The sequence below is a fragment of the Pelobates fuscus genome, chromosome 3 (genome assembly GCF_036172605.1).
Source record: "Pelobates fuscus isolate aPelFus1 chromosome 3, aPelFus1.pri, whole genome shotgun sequence".
In the NCBI taxonomy this organism is placed as follows: domain Eukaryota; kingdom Metazoa; phylum Chordata; class Amphibia; order Anura; family Pelobatidae; genus Pelobates; species Pelobates fuscus.
The window spans coordinates 326,277,363-326,297,549 of record NC_086319.1 but is presented as its reverse complement, the minus strand read 5'-3'; the positions used below and the strand labels follow the sequence as shown (position 1 = coordinate 326,297,549).

General features: G+C 41.6%; 1 protein-coding gene across 3 annotated transcripts in view; it reads left to right on the top strand.

Annotated features, from left to right (window-relative positions):
* Nucleotides 1-20,187, top strand: part of TM6SF1 (transmembrane 6 superfamily member 1) — a 56,384-nt gene that overhangs the window by 11,643 nt on the left and 24,554 nt on the right. Inside the window, exons 2-5 of one of the 3 annotated variants that reach the window (XM_063448986.1) lie at nucleotides 10,018-10,127; nucleotides 12,603-12,700; nucleotides 17,967-18,070; nucleotides 19,267-19,349. In XM_063448986.1, coding sequence (XP_063305056.1) covers nucleotides 10,018-10,127; nucleotides 12,603-12,700; nucleotides 17,967-18,070; nucleotides 19,267-19,349 — 395 coding nt within the window. Of the gene's footprint in view, nucleotides 1-10,017; nucleotides 10,128-12,602; nucleotides 12,701-17,966; nucleotides 18,071-19,266; nucleotides 19,350-20,187 lie in introns of those variants that run through there. The other 2 variants (XM_063448987.1, XM_063448988.1) reach the window with 2 other exon arrangements.

The window sequence follows — 20,187 nt, the reverse complement described above, 5'->3', positions numbered from 1 at the left end:
GGGGGTAGCCCCGGTCTTATGTAGAATCGCCGGGTATCTCGGGGGTGACGGCCCTCCCCGCAACAACGAGAATTTGTACGGAGGGGGCTATCAATCGCCGAGCACCCTGACTACGATCCGTATGGTGGTAGTGTCATCTATTACCCGTACGTCTGAGCCCTGTGCAGTTTGCTGGTCAGTTCTGCCATTCGTGTCACAACTTATACATTGTTAAACATCATTTTATAGTTAACATATACATAAACATTATCAACTGTATAAAAGAAAAAAAACAAGCATTGTCCCGTGCCCCCACCTTCCATGTGTACCCGGCCTATAGCATTTTGGTCTTTCCCTTGGAATAGAGTGTATGTAAGGGTATCTATGTGTCTAGAGGGCTCCCCTACACCAATGGCCCTAAGCGTCTCTTTTTCCCCCCTGGTCTCTGGGATAGTTACTCAGGGATTTCTCAGGGAGTACCTTAGACGAGGAGGGGGGGCTCCGAGGCCCCTATCTTGCCTATCTGCGCCCGATATTCCCAGTTATCTTCTATGGGGCGTTGCTATGGCTAGGCCAAGTATGTGTGATGTTGTAAGCCTCTGTGGCCGATATGGTCCCTGCGGTGGGTGGTTCCCCCTCTGCATCTAGGGCCCATGGTTAATGTGTAGGAAAGTCTTTCCCCCTGCCCCCTTATTTATTGTGTGCATTTGGGTACCTCATTCTTCGCAGTATTCTGGGCAGTATTCTGGCACTCTTTCCTTTCCCCCCCCCCCCCCCCTTTTTTTTTTTTTTTCTTTATTTTAATTTTTTGGGCGGGAAATGAGCCTTGTGCCTTTGTTTGCGTAAAATGTCTCTCTAGAAAATTAGTTATGTAGTATTGTTATTGTTGTCCTTGTTCCTGGTGAGGAGTTCCCTTCGGTTCGCAGCTGGTTTCTTCAAATTCAGTTTAGAGGCTTCAGGGCTATCCTTTCTTCGTGTTTGAGTCTTGTCGCTGTATGCTGCTTACTGTGGGACTTTTTTTCTTCTGGCTTGTCTGCTGTTTGGGTGCCGGCCAGTGGGGTGGGAGCCAGGTCCTGGCTTTCAAGGCGTGTTGTCGCCGGTTGCTGCCCCCTCCCTGGGTATCTGACCCAGCGCTCGGGTGCCGCTTTGCGGAAGGTGGAAGTCCGCTGGTACTTCAATACCTATGTCTCTAAGGAAGGCCCTGGGGTCCGCCGTGGGTAGTAGCACGGCCGGTCATGGGCCATTGAACACTAGCATTTTAAATGGGTGCCCCCAAGCGTAATTCAAGCCCTTGGCTCTTATCAGATCAGCAATGGGCTTCCATTCCCTCCTTCTGGCTAGCGTAGCCGGTGCTATATCTTGATATAATTGTAGTGTGCAGCTGTCAAATGTATAAGTGTGGTGTCTTGCGCTTTTAATAATGGCTTCCTTGGTGGAGAAGAAGTGCCACCGCATAATGACATCCCGTGGCGGGCCGTTTGGGGGTCCCCTCGCCCTCAGTGCCCTGTGGGCCCTGTCTACAGTCCATAGGTGGTCAGGCCTTCTGGATGTCAGCATCTTTCACTCTCTCCGGTAGGCCTTTGATTCTCAGATTATTCCTGCGTGACCTATTGGAGGCATCTTCCAGTTCAGCTTCCAGTTCTGCGACCTTTGTAATTAGGAGGTTGGTGGTCGAGGCCGTTTCATTTTGGGCCGCCACCACGTGGTCCATCCTCCATTCCAGTGCCTCTGTGCATTGCCCCACTGACTGGATCTCTGCTTTCACCTCCCTTGTTGAGCGTTCAATCTCCCCATGCCAGATAGTGTTTCACTTCGGCCAGGGAGTGTAGAATCTCTGTGTGGGATGCCTGTTGTGGCAGAGCAGTCCGGTCTCTGGAGCTCGGGGAGCCCGGAGATTCCGCTCCCTCGTGGCCGCCTCCTCTTTGGGCGCATACAGCCTGGGTGCCGTGAGGAGGTCGGCCACCGACGGGGTGCTGTCCCTCGGTTTCTTTTCTTTTTTTTTTTTAATTCTTTATTTTTGAGTTAAGGCAAGGAGCGTTACAATTTTCACATGCACCATGTCATCTTTACAGTTACAAAGGCAATAAGTGACTGTTTAATATAATGTTGACATACATTGTTCCGTTTCTTCGGGCTGTACAAGTGTATATCTCACCCCTCTTCTTTTGCCCTTTTCCCATTGGACATTCTGCCTTGGTGTGTACCGCTGTGGATTACCTATCTAAATGCTAGTTAACTGCATGGCTCGCTCGTGCACTGTTCTGTCCTGTGATCGGAGTGTCATTGGTGCGTCTTTGCCCTGTTATGAGCAGTGTTTGTGCGTATGCCTACTGCTGTAGGTCATATCTGACCGCGTGTTAATAGGTGTCTGGTACGCTCACCTGCTGCCTCTGGTGTATAGGGTGCGTCTTGCTTATGACCGTGTAGGCTGTTGCTCCCAACCAAAACTGATTTTAGGGTAAGGAGGGGGGGGGGGGGAAGGGGGGGAAAAGGGGGGGAGGGGGGGGAGGGGGGGGGGGAGGGATCCCGCCGGGTGCACTCACTGCTCTCATGAGGTAATGTCGCCTTGTCTGTCTCATGGCATCCGTAGCGTCCTGTCTATGTAGTCCTCCCATGGCTGCCATACTTTTGAGAAGGTGCCCATGGTGTTACGTACTTGTGCTGTCAATTTGTCCATCAGACAGTTGTCTTTTATTTTGTGTATTACTTTGTGCATAGGAGGGATGTCCGGGCTGAGCCATTGTTGGGTCAGTGCTCTTCTGGCCGCTAAGGTTATTTTATTGACTAGTTTCTGTTCTCGAGTCGTCAGGTTATCTTGTAGTTTTGCTAATAGATAGGTCCATGGGTCTTTGTTTATCGGTCGTGTGAGTACTGTCGTCAGCAGCGTCTCAATGTCCGACCAGTATCCTGCCACTTTGGGGCATGTCCACCACATGTGGATGTATGATCCCCTCTCCCCACAGCCCCTCCAGCATGTGTCCGTAGTGGTCTTCCCCATCCTATATAATTTGGCTGGTGTAGTGTACCACCTCAGGAGGGTTTTGTAAGCCTGTTCCTGGAGTGTGACACACAGGGACACCTTCGCTGCTGCTTCCCATATGTCCCTCCAGTCCTCCCCTTCCAGTGTGTGTTGTGAATCTTTTTCCCATTGGGTGATGTAGGCAGGTAGTTCTGCGTCTCTATCTGGGGCGCTGAGTTGTGCATATAATGTGGTGATCAAGCCCTTGCGTGTTGATTCTGTGCGTCCCTCGGTTTCTTACCGCTCTTTTTTTGCGTGGCCATGTCCGGACCCCTTCCCCTGTCGCCGGGCGTAGTTTGGGGGCTTCCACTGGGGTAATTAGCTGTTTGCTGTGCGTTGTGGATCGTGCAGGGCGCGGAGCTCTCAGCCTAAGCTGCCATTTTCTCGGCGGTCGAGCCACCCTGTCAGTGCTTTTTTAATGTTGTGGCTGGTCAGTGTATACTCCTTTAAAAATACATTTAAATATAAGCAGCATAATATTTTTCAGCTTGAAGTGTCCCAAGGTATTTGTCAACTTGGAAACAGTCTTCATTGTTAATTATATTCTTTCCTGTTGGCAGTAGATGTGTAGATAATATCAGCAAGGTTTTAATTGTCTAAGAAATTAAAGAATAGGCAATGTTTCCTGGAATCACAAGTGTCTGCAATGAGTTAATGGAAAATCATGTTAACGGTACAGCAATTTTCAGGGACCTGTTAATAAAATTGGGCTTAGTCTCTTTTGAGCAGTTTTTCATTGAAATACGTTATAGTATTGAGCTCATGCCCCCTTCCTGGTGTCACAGCTTTGGTGAATGATTGCAGTGAACAAGAACAACAATGCCATCAGTGCAAATATCTGGAATGTGTAATGGTCCCAGTATTGTGTTGCCAACAGACCTTCCAACAAAACAACATACTTTAAAAGTAATAGATAATAAATCACAGTCTGATTAGTTGTTTATTTTTTAAAGTTTGTTTAATACAATATAGTTTTTCAGCTTAGATGTTGGAATACAAACTACAAAGGGTTGCCTCGAATTCTTTCAGGGTTTGGCAGTTGCCTTTTTCATAATGCAGTTCATGAATGCAATTAAGCCTCTTTCAAGTAACTATTTATTAACTGGAATACTAAATAGCACTAAGAATACTAGCAGGTGTAGCTTATTGGCAGTTTTATAGAATTTTACTCAATTTTCTCAGTTGGCCTGCCCCGAATGGCTCACTATCGAGTGGTTGAGCAATGTCATGAAACAAATGTCATGAAATATAGTCCAGCAAAAGCCATAGTGGCAATGCTTCCCCAGCCCTGTATTTATACATAGACATATGCAATATGTTATATTGGTAAAGATGCATCAGTTTTTTACCCGTCTCCCTTGCTTCTGTAAGCTTCTAGAATGTGTTGCAATCAGCTATCCACCTTCATTCGCTCCCATTCAATCCACCCAAATCTTGCTTACGGCCTGCCGACTCGACTGAACCACGCTCCTTCCTGTCCTTAACTTCCTCACACAAGCACAACACTCTAAACTCTTGGCTATCCTCATCCTGATGGATTTATATGCTGCCTTTGACACTTCAGCTCACCTTTGTTAACCTTTTTATCACTGATAAGACTCTCACCTCATCCTACCTTTCTGATTAATCCTATAAAGTTTCCTTCATCAATGCATCCACTCTGCCGATCCCTCTTCAAGGTGGTGCCCTGCAGGGTGTAGGGTGGTACCTATATTTTTCTCCCTCTATATGGCTCTTCTGTCTGACCTCATCTCCTCACATGGCTTCAATGCCAATTCTTTGCAGAAGACATTCAGAACTTCTTTTCTTGCCCTTAATTTTTACCTGATCGTTCCTCTCTTCTTTGTGCCTTTCTGACGTTGCCCAATGGAAAACATCATATTTTCTTCAAATGAAAACCGTAAAAACTGAAGTGCTCTGCTTCGCTGCACCCTCCTTCCACTCCAAACCCCACTCTCCACTTGCCCCCTTTCACTATTTCCATATCACCCACAGCTTGAAATCTTAGGGTCATCTTTGACTTCTTATAACGTTGAAAAACACGTACAGTGCCTTGCAAAAGTATTTATCCCCCTTGGCATTTTTCGTGTTTTGTTGCCTCACAACCTGGAATTAACATGGATTGTTTGAGGATTTGCATCATTTAAGTTACAGAACATGCCCACAACTTTGAAGATGTTTTTTTTTTTTTATTGTGAAGCAAACAACAAATAGGACAAAATAACAGAAAAAGTCAATGTGCATAACTATTCACCCCCCCTAAAGTCAATACTTTGTAGAATCCCTTTTGCGTCAATCACAGCTCCAAGTCGCTTAAGATAAGTCTCTATGAGCTTGCCACATCTTACCATTGGGATTTTTGCCCATTCCTCCTTGCAAAACTGCTCCAGCTCCTTCAAGTTGGATGGTTTGCGCTTGTGAACAGAAATCTTTAAGTCTGACCACAGATTTTCTATTGGATTGAGGTCTGGGCTTTGACTAGGCCATTCCAACACATTTACATGTTTCCCCTTAAACCACTCAAGTGTTGCTTTAGCAGTGTGTTTGGGGTCATTGTTCTGCTGGAAGGTGAACCTCCATCCTAGCCTCAAATCACGCACAGAGTGGTACAGGTTTTGCTCAAGAATATCCCTGTATTTAGCACCATCCATCTTTCCCTCAACTGACCAGTTTCCCAGTCCTGGCTGCTGAAAAACATCCCACAGCATGATGCTGCCACCACCGTGTTTCACTGTGGGGATGGTGTTCTTTGGGTGATGTGATGTGTTGGGTTTGAGCCAGATATAGCGTTCAATTTTAGTCTCATCAGACCACCTTCCTCCATGCATTTTGGGAGTCTCCCACATGCCTTTTCACAAACTCAAAATGTGCCATTTTGTTTTTTGCTGAAAGTAATGGCTTTCTTCTGGCCACTCTGCCATAAAGCCCAACTCTATGGAGCGTACAGCTTATTGTCACCCTATGTACAGATACTACAGTCTCTGCTTTGGAACTCTGCAGCTCCTCCAGGGTTACCTTTCATCTCTGTGCTGCCTTTCTGATTAATGCCCTCCTTGCCTGGTCCGTGAGTTTTGGTGGGCGGTTGTCTTTTGGCAGGTTTGCTGTTGTGCCATGTTCTTTCCATTTGGTTATGATAGATTCGATGGTGCTCCTGGGGATCATCAAAGATTTGTACTGACTTGTACTTCTCAACAACATTGTCCCTTACTTGTTTGGAGAGTTCCTTGGTCTCCATGGCAGTGTTTGGTTAGTGATGTCATTGTTGCAGCCTCTGGGGCCTTTCAGAAAAGGTGTGTATATGTAATGACAGATCATGTGACACTTAGATTCCACACAGGTGGACATCATTTCACTAATTATGTGACTTCTGAAGGTAATTGGTTGCACCATAGTTTTTTATGGGCTGCATAACAAAGGGGGTGAATACATACGCCCATGCCACATCCATTATCATTACACAGCATTATACAGATAGCCATTGTACATAGAACATTTTACTTGGTTAGTGTATGTGCTACAAAAACGAGTATGGTAACGTCGTCTATCGTTCAACCATATCTCAACATGGTACGTGGCTAGAGCATATAGAAAACCAGCTCAGAACAGCCTTAGTTATTTTATCATTGTGTTGTTACAAGGTTTTGAGGGTTATCAGATCTCCATGTGTTCCAAAGGTTCCAAGCCGCAGCAAAAAGGTTGGAGGAGGAGAATATGGTTCAATAAGATTTTTCGTATATGCATTGTTTGTCCAATGCTTTAAGCAATCTTGAGATTGGGGGTGCTAGTGGGGAGTTCCAATCTCCTGCAATCAATTGCTGTGCCATTAAAAGAATATATAGTATTATTTTCTTTTTTGTTTCGGTGGTGGTGGTTGGATGTCTAACAGGAGAAACGTTTGGGGTGTAAAGGGCAGTGAGCAATCCACCACCTGCACTATTATTGTTTGGATATTTCTCCAGTAGGAGGTCAAGGCTACCAAGCATGGAGCATGTTGCCTTCTTCTTTCTCGCATCCCCAACATTTGGGAGATGTGGTGGGGTAAATATTGTGCAGTTTGTGTTGAATTTTAAATTCCACTAGAATTCACTTTGGATTCTTATTTTATGGAATAACCCTGTTTGTCTCTATTCTTTAATTTACCTACTGTATACTCATTGGCTTCTAATCTCTCCACATGCAATGGATGGTGATTGTAAAACATTGCTTCTAGATTCTATCTTCATAACACTCGCTGTGTATGGAATAATACTTGTTAAGCAATATTCCTTATTTTTGCACAATTGTGCACAGTTTTATCTTCTCCTGCAACATTTTGCCTCAATGCACAATTTCCCTCTAGATTGTAAGCTCACTGGCAAGGTTTTCTTACCCTTTTGTTAAATGTGTCTGAATATTTATCTGTTTGTATAATTACCAATGTTATGTTTGCATACATTGTAAAGCACTCTGGATACGAGCACTATATAAGAACTTTTAAATAAATCAAATAAGTTAGAAAGGTGTATCCCATGGTTACATGCAATATATAACATTGTTAGACTATTGTAATAGTTTTATGACCTGTAAACAAGGCTTCACTGTCTTAAATGGATCCTACAGTTGCAATAAAAAGTATGTGAACCCTTTGCAATGATATGGATTTCTGCACAAACTGGTCATAAAATGTGATCTGATCATCATCTAAGTCCCAACAATAGACAATCACAGTCTGCTTAAACTAATAACAAACAAAGAATGAAATGTTGCCATGTTTTTATTGAAAACACCATGTAAACATTCACAGTGCAGGTGGAAAAAGTATGTGAACCCCTAGACCAGGGATAGGCAACCTTTGGCACTCCAGATGTTTTGGACTACCTCTCCCATAATGCTCTTACACCCATGATGCTGGCAAAGCATCATGGGAGGTGTAGTCCAAAACATCTGGAGTGCCGAAGGTTGCCTATGCCTGCCCTAGACTAATGACATCTCCAAGAGCTAATTTGAGTGAGATGTCAGCCAACTGGAGTCCAATCAATGAGATGAGATTGGAGGTGTTCGTTACAGCTGCCCTATAAAAAACACACACCAGTTCTGGGTTTGCTTTTCACAAGAAGCTTTGCCTGATGTGAATGATGCCTCGCACAAAAGAGCTTTCAGAAGACCTACGATTAAGAATTGTTGACTTGCATAAAGCTGGAAAGGGTTATAAAGGTATCTCCAAAAGCCTTGCTGTTCATCAGTCCACGGTGAGACAAATTGTCTATAAATGGAGAAAGTTCAGCACTGCTGCTACTCTCCCTAGGAGTGGCCGTCCTGTAAAGACGACTGCAAGAGCACAGCGCAGACTGCTCAATGAGGTGAAGAAGAATCCTAGAGTGTCAGCTAAAGACTTACAAAAGTCACTGGCAAATGCTAACATCCCTGTTAGTGAATCTACAATACGTAAAACACTAAACAAGAATGGCTTTCATGGGAAGATACCACAGAGGAAGCCACTGCTGTCCAAACAAAACATTGCTGCACGTTTACAGTTTGCACAAGAGCACCTGGATGTTCCACAGCAGTACTGGCAAAATATTCTGTGGACAGATGAAACCAAAGTTGAGTTGTTTGGAAGAAACACACAACACTATGTGTGGCAAAAAAGAGGCACAGCACACCAACATCAAAACATCATCCCAACTGTGAAGTATGGTGTTGGGGGCATCATGGTTTGGGGCTGCTTTGCTGCGTCAGGGCCTGGATGGATTGCTATCATCGAAGGAAAAATTAATTCCCAAGTTTATCAAGACATTTTGCAGGAGAACTTAAGGCCATCTGTCTACCAGCTGAAGCTCAACCGAAGATGGATGTTGCAACAGGACAATGACACAAAGCATAGAAGTAAATAGACAACAGAATGGCTTAAACAGAAGAAAATACGCCTTCTGAAGTGGCCCAGTCAGAGTCCTGACCTCAACCCAATTGAGATGCTGTGGCATGACCTCAAGAAAGCGATTCACACCAGACATCCCAAGAATATTGCTGAACTGAAACAGTTCTGTAAAGAGGAATGGTCAAGAATTACTCCTGACCGTTGTGCACGTCTGATCTGCAACTACAGGAAACGTTTGGTTGAAGTTATTGCTGCCAAAGGAGGTTCAACCGATTATTAAATCCAAGGGTTCACATACTTTTTCCACCTGCACTGTAAATGTTTACATGGTGTGTTCAATAAAAACATGGCAACATTTCATTCTTTGTGTGTTATTAGTTTAAGCAGACTGTGATTGTCTATGGTTGTGACTTAGATGATGATCAGATCACATTTTATGACCAATTTGTGCAGAAATCCATATAATTCCAAAGGGTTCACATACTTTTTATTGCAACTGTATAGTGCCAGGAAAACAAACTCTTGGAATGCACCTTCCCTCAGCGCCTTAATCCAGTGCCGGGCTCCCTCAGGGCTTGTGACCTCTCCTCCCATCCCGAGTGGAGTTGAATGCGCATGTGCAGCCAGAGGGATCTTATTTGACGCTGTGTAAATTAGCCCTCGGTGAAACATAGCAGTTTTTCTGAAACTGCTTTGTTTTCAGCTGCAGGGTTAAAACTAGAGGCACCTGGCACCCAGACCTCTTCATTGAGCTGCAGTTGTCTGAGTGCCTATAGTGGTCCTTTATTGTATTGTTAGTCTGTTGCCTTGCCAAAGTCTTGTCTCCAGTCTATTTTCATTTACAAGAGCCCAAAGCACAAAGTACATACAGGGGTTTTCACTAAAGTTAGAATTGAAAGTGACTTTAAGATTTTAGGCCAAGGTAGCTGAGCTGAACGCATAGCTGACTTAGAGATTGTTACAGTTTGCCTATTTTGCCTAAAATTTTAAATTCACTTTGAATTCTCATTTTGAATAACCCTGATAAGTTTCTAAAAATACTGACATCCCTCTCACGGTTAATTCCAACTTTCTCAACAGTAAGAGTTACTATGTAAACAGATAGTGTGTTAATATATTCTTATACGTGTAATGTAGAACTGTTAATATGTTGCTGGTTTAGTTACAGTTCCTGGCATGTGGCTTTGACTGGTGCCGTGATCCTAGTGTCAATTGTTGTATTATCGCGTCTTCTGGTCTCTCAAAAGCCACCAAAGGATCCTTTATTCCATGGTACGTACGGGCAGGCGGGTACTTGGGTTCTAATACAGAAAAGCATTCATCACGGAGCTGGCTTTACTAACAGATGTAAAGAAAGACTTGTCTGGGTTATTCACTAAACTCGAAATGGAAGCTTATACAAGCAAAATTCAGCTCAAAAAGTTGTTACTAGTGCAAGGTTGGAGGGTTTTTCTGATGTTTTGCAATTTAGATTTAATTCGCTACAAGTTATGGTTTTGTGAATAACTGAATGTAATTATTCCCTTATTAATCACACTTCTTGATGTTTAACAATGTGTAATTCCTTCTTATAAGAACGATTTCTTGTCCCTGTTAGAGTTCATTTACCTGACTGATCATCTCACTGTGTAGGGGTTAGTGTCACCGTGAAAGTTTATTTAGGAATTTATTGACTAAACAGTGATTTAGAGCTGAGTAACAGGGACATTATTCCCTATAACAAAGCAGTAGATGTCCTACTCCATTCAAGTCAATAGCAACAGCTGAAAGAAAGATACATCTCATGCATTACAAGAGTTAGTATATGCAGGGTACCGTGGGATCCTCCGTAGATCTCAGTGTCGTACTCTTGCACATGTATGGAGGATGAAATGCCAGAAGTTAAAGAAAGAAGATGGCGGTGCCTGCAAGTGGCAGCATCTGTCAAATATAATTACCCATAACCTCACCAATAGGCTCCTGTCAATCAAGTGGGTTATTTTACCTTCGGGGCTCTTTGCAAAATATATAAGCACCCACAAAAGTGACAGAGTTTCTGTTATATTTATGTTTTTGTTGTGGTAAATTTCCAGCTAGCTTGTCATATGATTTTTTATTTGCTATCGAGTCACTCTAATCACCATAACAACCAGTGCTCATTGCATAGATCCCCTATCACCATGTCACTGCGCAACGGCAACTATCTGCAAAAATATCTGTATTTATAAAACCATCCCTTTTCTTAGAGATGGTAGAGGAAGGTTTACTTCCTCCTTGGTGGTTCATAATGCGTCCAAGCTGTGTGTACAGGAAGCACACACTGGGTGAGTAAGAGCTGTGTCGCTCCCTACCTCCCCTCAGAGACCATGCATTCTCAAATCAGTAGCTCGAGAAAATAATGTGTAGAAACATTTTCACAAGTCATTGAACAGGATTACAGATAAGATGTTACCTTCCACAATATGACTTGGGACCAAGACCCATCCCACTTTGTTGTTCAACCCACTGACCCCATCCATCCTCTAGACAGGAAATGGTCCATCTGACCCCTCCTTCCGCTTAGGCAACAATTGATCCTGCTGCCTACATTTTTTTATAAAGATGCTTTTTGGCTTTGAGGCCTACAGTTCGTTCCCTACAGGTCTTACCACTCCGTTGCTGATCCAAAATACCAGGGAGCAGCCACTAGATAGGCCCTTAGGCTCTGTCACTAGGCTCCTGGAAAGAACATGATTACACACTGTTTCAGGAATTAGATTGATTCTTTATTTTTAAACTGGGACTAACATTTAACAATGCTACATTTAACTTATATAACTTATACAAAACAGTGCAGAAACATAAATATATATTAAAACATAGATCTAACAACTAAAATACTATAAAATATATAACAGTGACACCGGGGAGCATCAGAGTAAACGTATAAAATTCATATCCCAGTGATTCTCCAGGAATTCGACATAATGTGCAAATCAGGGCTTTACCCAATAGATAGCTATGCATCATCCGTTGTCTTTGTAATCTGTGTTTCTTACATTTTCAAATACATTATTAGGGTTTATTAGGTTACAGACTGATATTATTAATAGTTCCACTAATCAAATCTGACGAGTGGGACTGCGGCTGGGAGCTTATTAAATAACCCATAACCAACTCCTGGACAGACATTTATAAAATAAGATCAAAAATATAGGCCAGTTTGAGTAATGGTGGCTGGTGAGGTTTAAAATTGATAAAGCAGTTCACCCTGATTTGTCAGGCTCTACCCAATAAACACTATGGGATGTCATGCCCATGATATGTTGAGGTGAACATGTACAGTTATAATCAAGACAGACACATGTTTTTCTTCTAATACACAGAGCTATCAGTAGTAGTCCTTACAATATCAGTAGGTTTGATTTTTCTTATTGCAACAAAAACCTGGGGGGAGGGTGCTACCACATCTTCCCCTATAGACCAACCTCCACTGAGTTTGGGAGTCTTCTGATTGGCGGAGACTCTTACTGGTCTGGGTTAGGACTCTTGTGTTTGATTTACCTGTGTATGTGAAGCAGATTTATTGTATGTGTCAAACTCTGGTCTTAAAGGTGTTTAGAATGATTCTGCATACAACTTATGCTATGCCAGAAAATCCCATTGCCTGGGTCATTGTAATGTTTAGCAGGCACGTGTTTCATGAAAATTGGCAAATCTCTTGATTAATTGATTGATTGATGTGTCTATGATGTGTCTTTTCAACACGTTCCTTTTTATCTCTCGCAGTTTTCGCAGTATTTTCTTTCAGCAGTGTGGTGAGTCTCATTATAGGATTGGAGCAGGATGGATTGATTGATGGCTTCATGACATTCTATCTCAAAGAGGTAACAATAAGCCAGCGCTTGCAGTTGGTAATCAGCTAGATTTTTGTTTTCTTGTTTCATTTTTATATAACAAGGTTAATAATATAAAAAAAAATGTAACCAGGAGGGGTGCATTTAGCAGTTAGCTATTTTCCAGAAACATCCAGCAATCTCTTTATTTCCATAGCTTTTACGTTTTCTTTTAATGGTGGACTTTACAGATTCGCTTTAAAGAAAGTATTCACTTTGCCAAAATGTTGGCCAATATGACACATGACCGTTTTTGCAGTGTCTTTTGAGTTTATCTGTAGGTTCGCTACATTCTCACATTGTTTGTTTAATTATAATTACTATATACATACCAGAGAAAAAGTATGCGATTTCAGTGTGGTTACTGGTTTTTGAAACAAGTTCTTTTGCCTTCTAATAGAGTAGGAAATGAGCATTAGCACAACCAAACAAAGAATAGGGAGGTCAAAATGTCACCTGAGTTCACAATAAGTTTGTCGAAAGAGGACATGAAAAATCATAGGAACCAGGAAACTGTGAATTCTTCAAATATTAGTCTTACAATATCAGATCAGTGCAAATCACTCTGTAGGGGCCCGGAGAATATCCCTGCAATCTTTTGTTTGAATTACTTAGCAAACCGATAAGCTAGGACTTTAAATGGAAGCTTGTAGCTTCCCCTACAAGCTCGTTCAGTCCTACTCTTTCCAATTCTCAGCACACTTTATGTAGCACCAATCTTCAGAGACACTCTTTGGACCTTAAAACCCTAATTTCTGGCGTGCAGATCCTAAAATTCCTTCTACATCAACACTGACTTACCAACTAGTTGGAATGAGTTGAAATGAAAGCTGAAAAGGTGTAATATCTGTCTGAAACGTTGTGTAATGAATACCGTAAGAAACATGGGCAGGGAGCACAATTATGTTATTAAATCACTGAGAAAATGGGTTAAATACCCAGTTAAATGTAAATGTTAGAAGGTTGTCCATCAAGAGTATAAAATTACTGAAGTAAAAAAAAAACGGTGTCCTGTAAATCACTGGGGTATCTGGTTGTGATATAAATAGCATTTATAGGAGCACTATAAGGTCAGGAACACAAACATGAATTCCTGTATAGAATTCCCTATAGTGTTTAAACCACTATCTAGCCCCCTTGACCCCCTTTGCCTCCCTAAATATAGTAAAATCTTACTTGTACTCAAGTCTGAAGATGCCTGTGAACTTCCTCTGACCTCTGACATCATCAGAAGTGGTGGCCTGATCCAATCACAATGCTTCCCCATAGGATTGGCTGAGACTGACAAGGAGGCAGTTTAGGGGCAGAGCCAGCATGATTCAAACACCGCCCTGGACAATCAGCCTCTCCTCATATAGATGAATTGAATCAATGAATCTCTATGAGGAAAGTTCAGTGTCTGCATGCAGAAGGAAGAGATATTGAATGTTTGGATGCATTTTAGGCAGCCATGACCCAGGAAGGATCTCTAACAGCCATCCGAGGAGTGGCCAGTGAAGTTATCACTAGGCTGTAATGTAAACACTGCATTTTCTCTGAAAAGACAGTGTTTAAAGAAAAAAGCCTGAAGGTAATGATTCTACTCACCAGAACAAATTTAATAAGCTGTAGTTCTGGTGACTATAGTGTCCCTTTAACATTCGCTTTTTAGGCGCTAATGTGTACTCATATAACACGTATATGTCTGCACCATTGACTCTTAATGCTTCCATCAATATATATCTTTAACAAGTATATCTAACAACTCCACAAGGGTGGTATGCAGACACTACTCCCGCCATATAACCGCAGTCAGAGCAAGTGCAAGGACTTTGGTTACACAGGAAAACACGCAATTCTCCCACACACTATTCATGTTCTTTATATTCCTTACCCGACTCACCCTCTTCACCCCCTTTATTGTATGGCTCCTCGAAAACATATCAAACATATTGTAAGAATTCTGCTACAGATGTCTACTATGCCTTATTGTAAACTCTCTAATTGGGGGGTGGGGTTACCCTCCCTCCTGGGGCCCCCTAAGGCTGCTGTCTGGGCTGCCTTGCACTTGTGTCGGACCAGATTTCAATTCATGCAAGAAATATGTTTTATAAAACATATATAAATAAAAATCATATGCTTTGTTTAAGTACAACTTTGATATGATGCATATGATATTGTCACATATAACAGTTTGCAAAGTCAAACTGTAACAAATATATTGTGAAAGGGCCGTTAGTAAACACAAAATATTGCTGGGCAGCTGTGTGAAAAGCAGGGTTCTGGATTTATAGAGCTAAATTCCACGGAGCTGGTTTTAAACAGTGTGTATCAGTTTGCTTCTTTCCTTGTAGAGGAAAATATTTTAATCCACCTCCCAGCTTTCACTGTTGAGCCCTTTGTGATCCAGAAAATAAATCTTACAATCTCTTGTATTCATTTCACAATGGAAAGTATTTTACATCTAGTGCAGATTATGGATTAATGATGTTATTCTTAAAATTATTACAAAAGAGCAGGGAGATTCCAATCTAACATGGCGGGTTATGTATGATAAATCTCAATCTCAAACATAACACAATATTGTAGTCACAATTTCCAAATCCCCAAAACTGGACAACCCCAATGAGAAGACAAACCAAGATACTGACACCAACCATGTTCCTATCGTATTGATCCTTCAATCACTGTGTTCCTTCTTAACAGAATACCATAACATTAGAAATTCAAATATGGATTCCTAATGCTATAGAGTCTTAGCCACTATTTAGGTGACCAGCCTCCCCTTAGAAGCGTAAAAAGGGTGCTTTGGTTACTGAAAGCATTAGGAGGCTAGTGCGCATGCACAGCAAAACGCTGCATACTGACAATCAAATAGTCTCTATGTAGCCATCTGATCGAAATCGTCACGTTTTACTCAGCTATCTTGATAGTTCTTGTACTATGCCAATGTTTTCAGTTGCAGAATTAAAGCTACAGGGACGTGGCACCAAAAGCAGCCCTGGAAAAAAAAATCTATACCAGCCCAATAATGCGTTGCGCCAGCATAGTGTGCTGATATAGAGGCGGAAATATAAATTAAAATTGAAAACAAAAAAACTATTACTCCAACGTGAAAGAAAGCACTCATAGGGCTTCAAAATACACAAAAGAGCGGATTTATTTTAAGCAGACGTACATTTGCATATGATCAATGTTTCAGTCCAACTACCTTGACATATTAAGGAAAGTTTGGTAATGGGACTGAAATGGTGAATGTATGCTGTTGCACAGCTGTAAAAATTAAATTAAGTTATCGTGTGTATTTTGACGTCCTATGAGTGTGCTCTTCACTTTGACTGAGATTACCTAGGAAAGCATTGAGAGACTATTGTGCATGTGTGGCAAAATGTTGCGCCACGCCACACCATGCCAATTAGAATCCCCTGGTAGAGATGCAATTAATCAATGCATCTCTATGGTTGAGTGTTCAACATAGGTGCTGTACACTGTGCAGCACTGGATTAGGAAGTACCTCTAGTGGCCACCTGAGTGACTGCCACTAGAGGAGTTTCTAGGCAGCAATGTAAACACTGCATTTTCTCTGAAAAGGTAGCATTTACAGTGCTCAGCCTGCATGGACAGACTATAGACACCAGAACCACTACATTAAACTGCAGTGGTTCTGGTGACTACAGTGTGCCTTTAATAAGACATCTTTTTCTTACCTGTTAATCAACTCGTTGGCATATGTGTCTCTTACAACACCCTTTGTGGAGATTTTGCTTCCTCCCAGCCTCTTTGTGTCTCTTTTCCCCATCTCCAGCTCCCCTGTATGTCTCTTTACCCCAGTATTTTTTGTGTGTCGTTCTCCATGTGTCTCATACCCCCTCAGCCTCTTCATGTTCTCATTTCCCCTTCCGTCTCCTTTGTGTGTCTTCTAGCCCCAGCCACTTTGTCTCTTTCTCACCTTCCCTAGAACTTCTGTGTGTCTTTCTCCTCTTCCCAGCCACTCTGTGTGTCTATTGTTCCCCTTTCCCAGCCACTCTGTGTGTCTCTTTCTCCAACAAGCATCATTGTGTGCCCCCCAGCCCTCTGTGTCTCCCCCCCCACCCCTCTGTGTGTCTCGTTCTCCCCCTCAGCACCTCTTTGTGTCTATGTGTCTTTTTCTATCCCCAGTAACCTTGATGTGTCTCATCCCCCCCACCAACCCTAGAGTTGCCTTATTTATGTATTATTCCACCCAAGTCCATCCATGAATCTCATACCCAAGTATGCTTTATATGGAAGCATGCACCATATATATGCTGTTCAAAATGTGCATTCAGCCTCCAGAGGGGGATTAACAGAAAAGAGAGTTTACTCCTTGGCCCCTGGTCTAGGGTTGGTAACAGACTCTTTGAGCCCCTTCCTGCTATGGCACTGAGCACTGGGAGAGCAGAGTGCTAAAACCCCCTCCCAATACATGTAACCCCACAATCAAGTTATCCCCAGATAGCTCAACCCTCAGCTACCCTTGGTCCAAAGAGCACTCTTATTGTCCATACCATGTTCATTTGCAACCCAGCACAAGGTTTGGCCTGCCGCGACTTTGTTCCTATCCAATGTATAGTTCCATGCAGCCGGTTCCATACCCCGAGTCACGCTGGTCTTTAGTGGGTAAATTTGACTACTGGGTGGCTAAGGTCTTGGCTGTTCCAATAGACTGTGCCTGCTTAGATGAAGATAGAGCCCTAGAGGGAATAAACAGTACTTTCTGTACACACAAATGTGTCTTCAAAGTTTAATTTGTTGATCAGAAAGGATGTCACCATTCATGTTTTCTGCCCATAATATCATTTCTAATGAGTGTTAGAGTAGTACAGTTACCATGGCCTATAGGGTGGTCTGTTAAATATGCTATTTTTAGGAAACAGATGACATAATAGATCTGCTCTGTAATGTCCCCTACAGACTTCAACACATCCACTGTAATCTGAGGGAAATAACACTGGATTCTCATATATGGTGCTTTGCGTAACACCCTGCAGAAACACTACCAGCAAGATAAAAAACACATGAAAGTTATGAAAGTTGCAAAGCATTTTGCCCACTAACCTTCCACTATCAGAGACGCTAAATCTCTTAAAAGAAACATTATTTCTGTGTAAGATTGTGTGATGCATGCATCATGAATACGCATTCCGTATTGCATTTACTTTTGCCTATACAAGTTGTTTTCAAATGCATTATAGAGGCATATGTAATGGAAAACAGGTTTTATCCTCCTTAATTAACAGAAAACATCTTTATTTCCCAGAGTGAACCTTATCTGAACACTGCCTATGGCCACATGATCTGTTACTGGGATGGCACAGCCCACTACCTGATGTACTTACTCATGGTGGCGGCGATTGCCTGGGAGTAAGTGGATCTCATCATAAACAAAATTCTAAATTCCATGATAAAAGCAGAGTTGTTTCCTACCAAGATTTAGTATATGTTTATGTCATAAATAATGAACCGGAAAAATAATCGAATTTATGCTTCTCCAACAAACAATGTTCAATGTCACTTGATGATTACCGTTTTCGTATTCTGTTGCCGTACTGGTAATAAAATACGCAGACCCTTCACAAATTTAATTTAAAACAAAATAGAAGTCAGCTTTCTACAAATTACAGATTTCTCTGTGTTTTGATTGTTCTCTTTATGCTTAAAAAAACTCATATAAATTGGTATCTATTAAAAAAGTCATTAAGTCAGTGTAATGGCATTATATTAACACAAATAAAGTGTAATCACAGCTTGATTGTGCTGTTTAACTGTTATAAAAAACAAACAAGCAGAAAAAACAAACATGGTAACTATATTTTAATGTCCATACTAAAACCAGGGGTACCCAGAGGTTAGTGGAATAGTTAAGTGAGGAGTCAGTCATCAGTAGAACAAATTGTAGGGTTCACAGGGGTTAGCAGGTGTTTAGCTGTACAGCCACTCTCTGAGGTTACAGAGTATTACGAGTGTGACGCCTTTATAGCATTTCTATAACAACGATCTGCACAATGACAGTTTAATCTTTAATATTTTAATATATAAAGCTGATCAGTAAAAACCTTATCTCGTTGCTTTGCTGCGAACCGTAGAATGTCAATGTCTGTTTAGAAACGTCTATAAAAATACATGAAACTAAACAACGAATTGGATACTAAACAGAAAAATGTCTTACACATCTGTATATCAACTGGACAATAGCCAGCATTTATAATTTAGGTATTCATTACAGAAATGTGGAAGTAAATACCTTGAGCACAACCTTACAAGAATTTTTTTATCAATATGAAAATTGAAAGATTGGATTTCTCAAGAGATAATTGGTTGCTAGTTTGGCAGATTTAGTGGACTGGTTATTTTGTTACCTTTTTTTAATTTACCTTTGCTTTTTTTGACATCAGTGGGTAATTGCTAAAATGCGCTGATGAGTAAAACAGAAAATCTGTACATTTTAAACAATACTAACTTATTTAAGGTTGGTTAATGTAATGTTAAATTGTATTAGATTATTTCTGATAAAAAAAATATAACAAAAAAATAAAATAAACTTCCCCTCTTTTTTTCAGTCAAAACTACAGAACCATTGGACTTTACTGGTTTGGGTCAATTGTAATGAGCATGATTGTGTTTATTCCTGGAAATATCATTGGTAAGTTAATGACGTAACTGTTTTCTTTGTGATTGTTCATGTATTGTTTTACACTAAAAGGAGATGTACAGGGGATAATAAATCCCCTGGCTAGGTTTTCTTCAATATACATATGACCATAAGGTAATTGTTCAGTTGGGCAATCATATGGTCATCTGGGTTGTAGTTTGTCAGTACTCATATTATATATGTAACATTACAGCACCTAGGAAAATAATTTGTGTTAGAAGAAGCAAGAAGCAGGTCTGGTGGCAAAATGAGAAGCTAGTCACTGAACTGGTAGCCCAGTTGATCATAAGGTTGAGGGTAATGACCCAGGGGAGACCCCCAATGTAAACAGGAACAGAGGTGAGGGATACAGGTCCACGCTGATGGACTCAATGTATTAAGTGCCAATGCTGAGACAGATGACCGGTCACAGGGCCTGTTTTGATAGAGTTAACATCCATTATGGATAGTGAGAGGGGTTGCATCTTGGGTTGCTGGGTTATTTATATAGATTCAGCCAGGGATTCATCCAAAAACACCCACTGGTGTCCTGCGAGTCAATTATGGCTGTAATCTGTTGTAGATTATTGACCCCTAAAGGGACATAGAAATGGAAAGGTAAGTGAGGCTGGTGGAGAAGGTTAAATAATTAGGAAGAGAAGAAAGATTCACAGGTGTCCAAGATAGGACTGTTAGCATAAAGCTAATGGTGGGCCCCTGTTTAATGCAGACCGGATAACAGGAAGATAACTGTTCTAACTTTGATAACGTTTGTGGCGTATCCCATGTTATGGATAATTCCAATTCATCTTAAAACAATACCACTCCAGTCCCAGCTGATGTAGAGTTT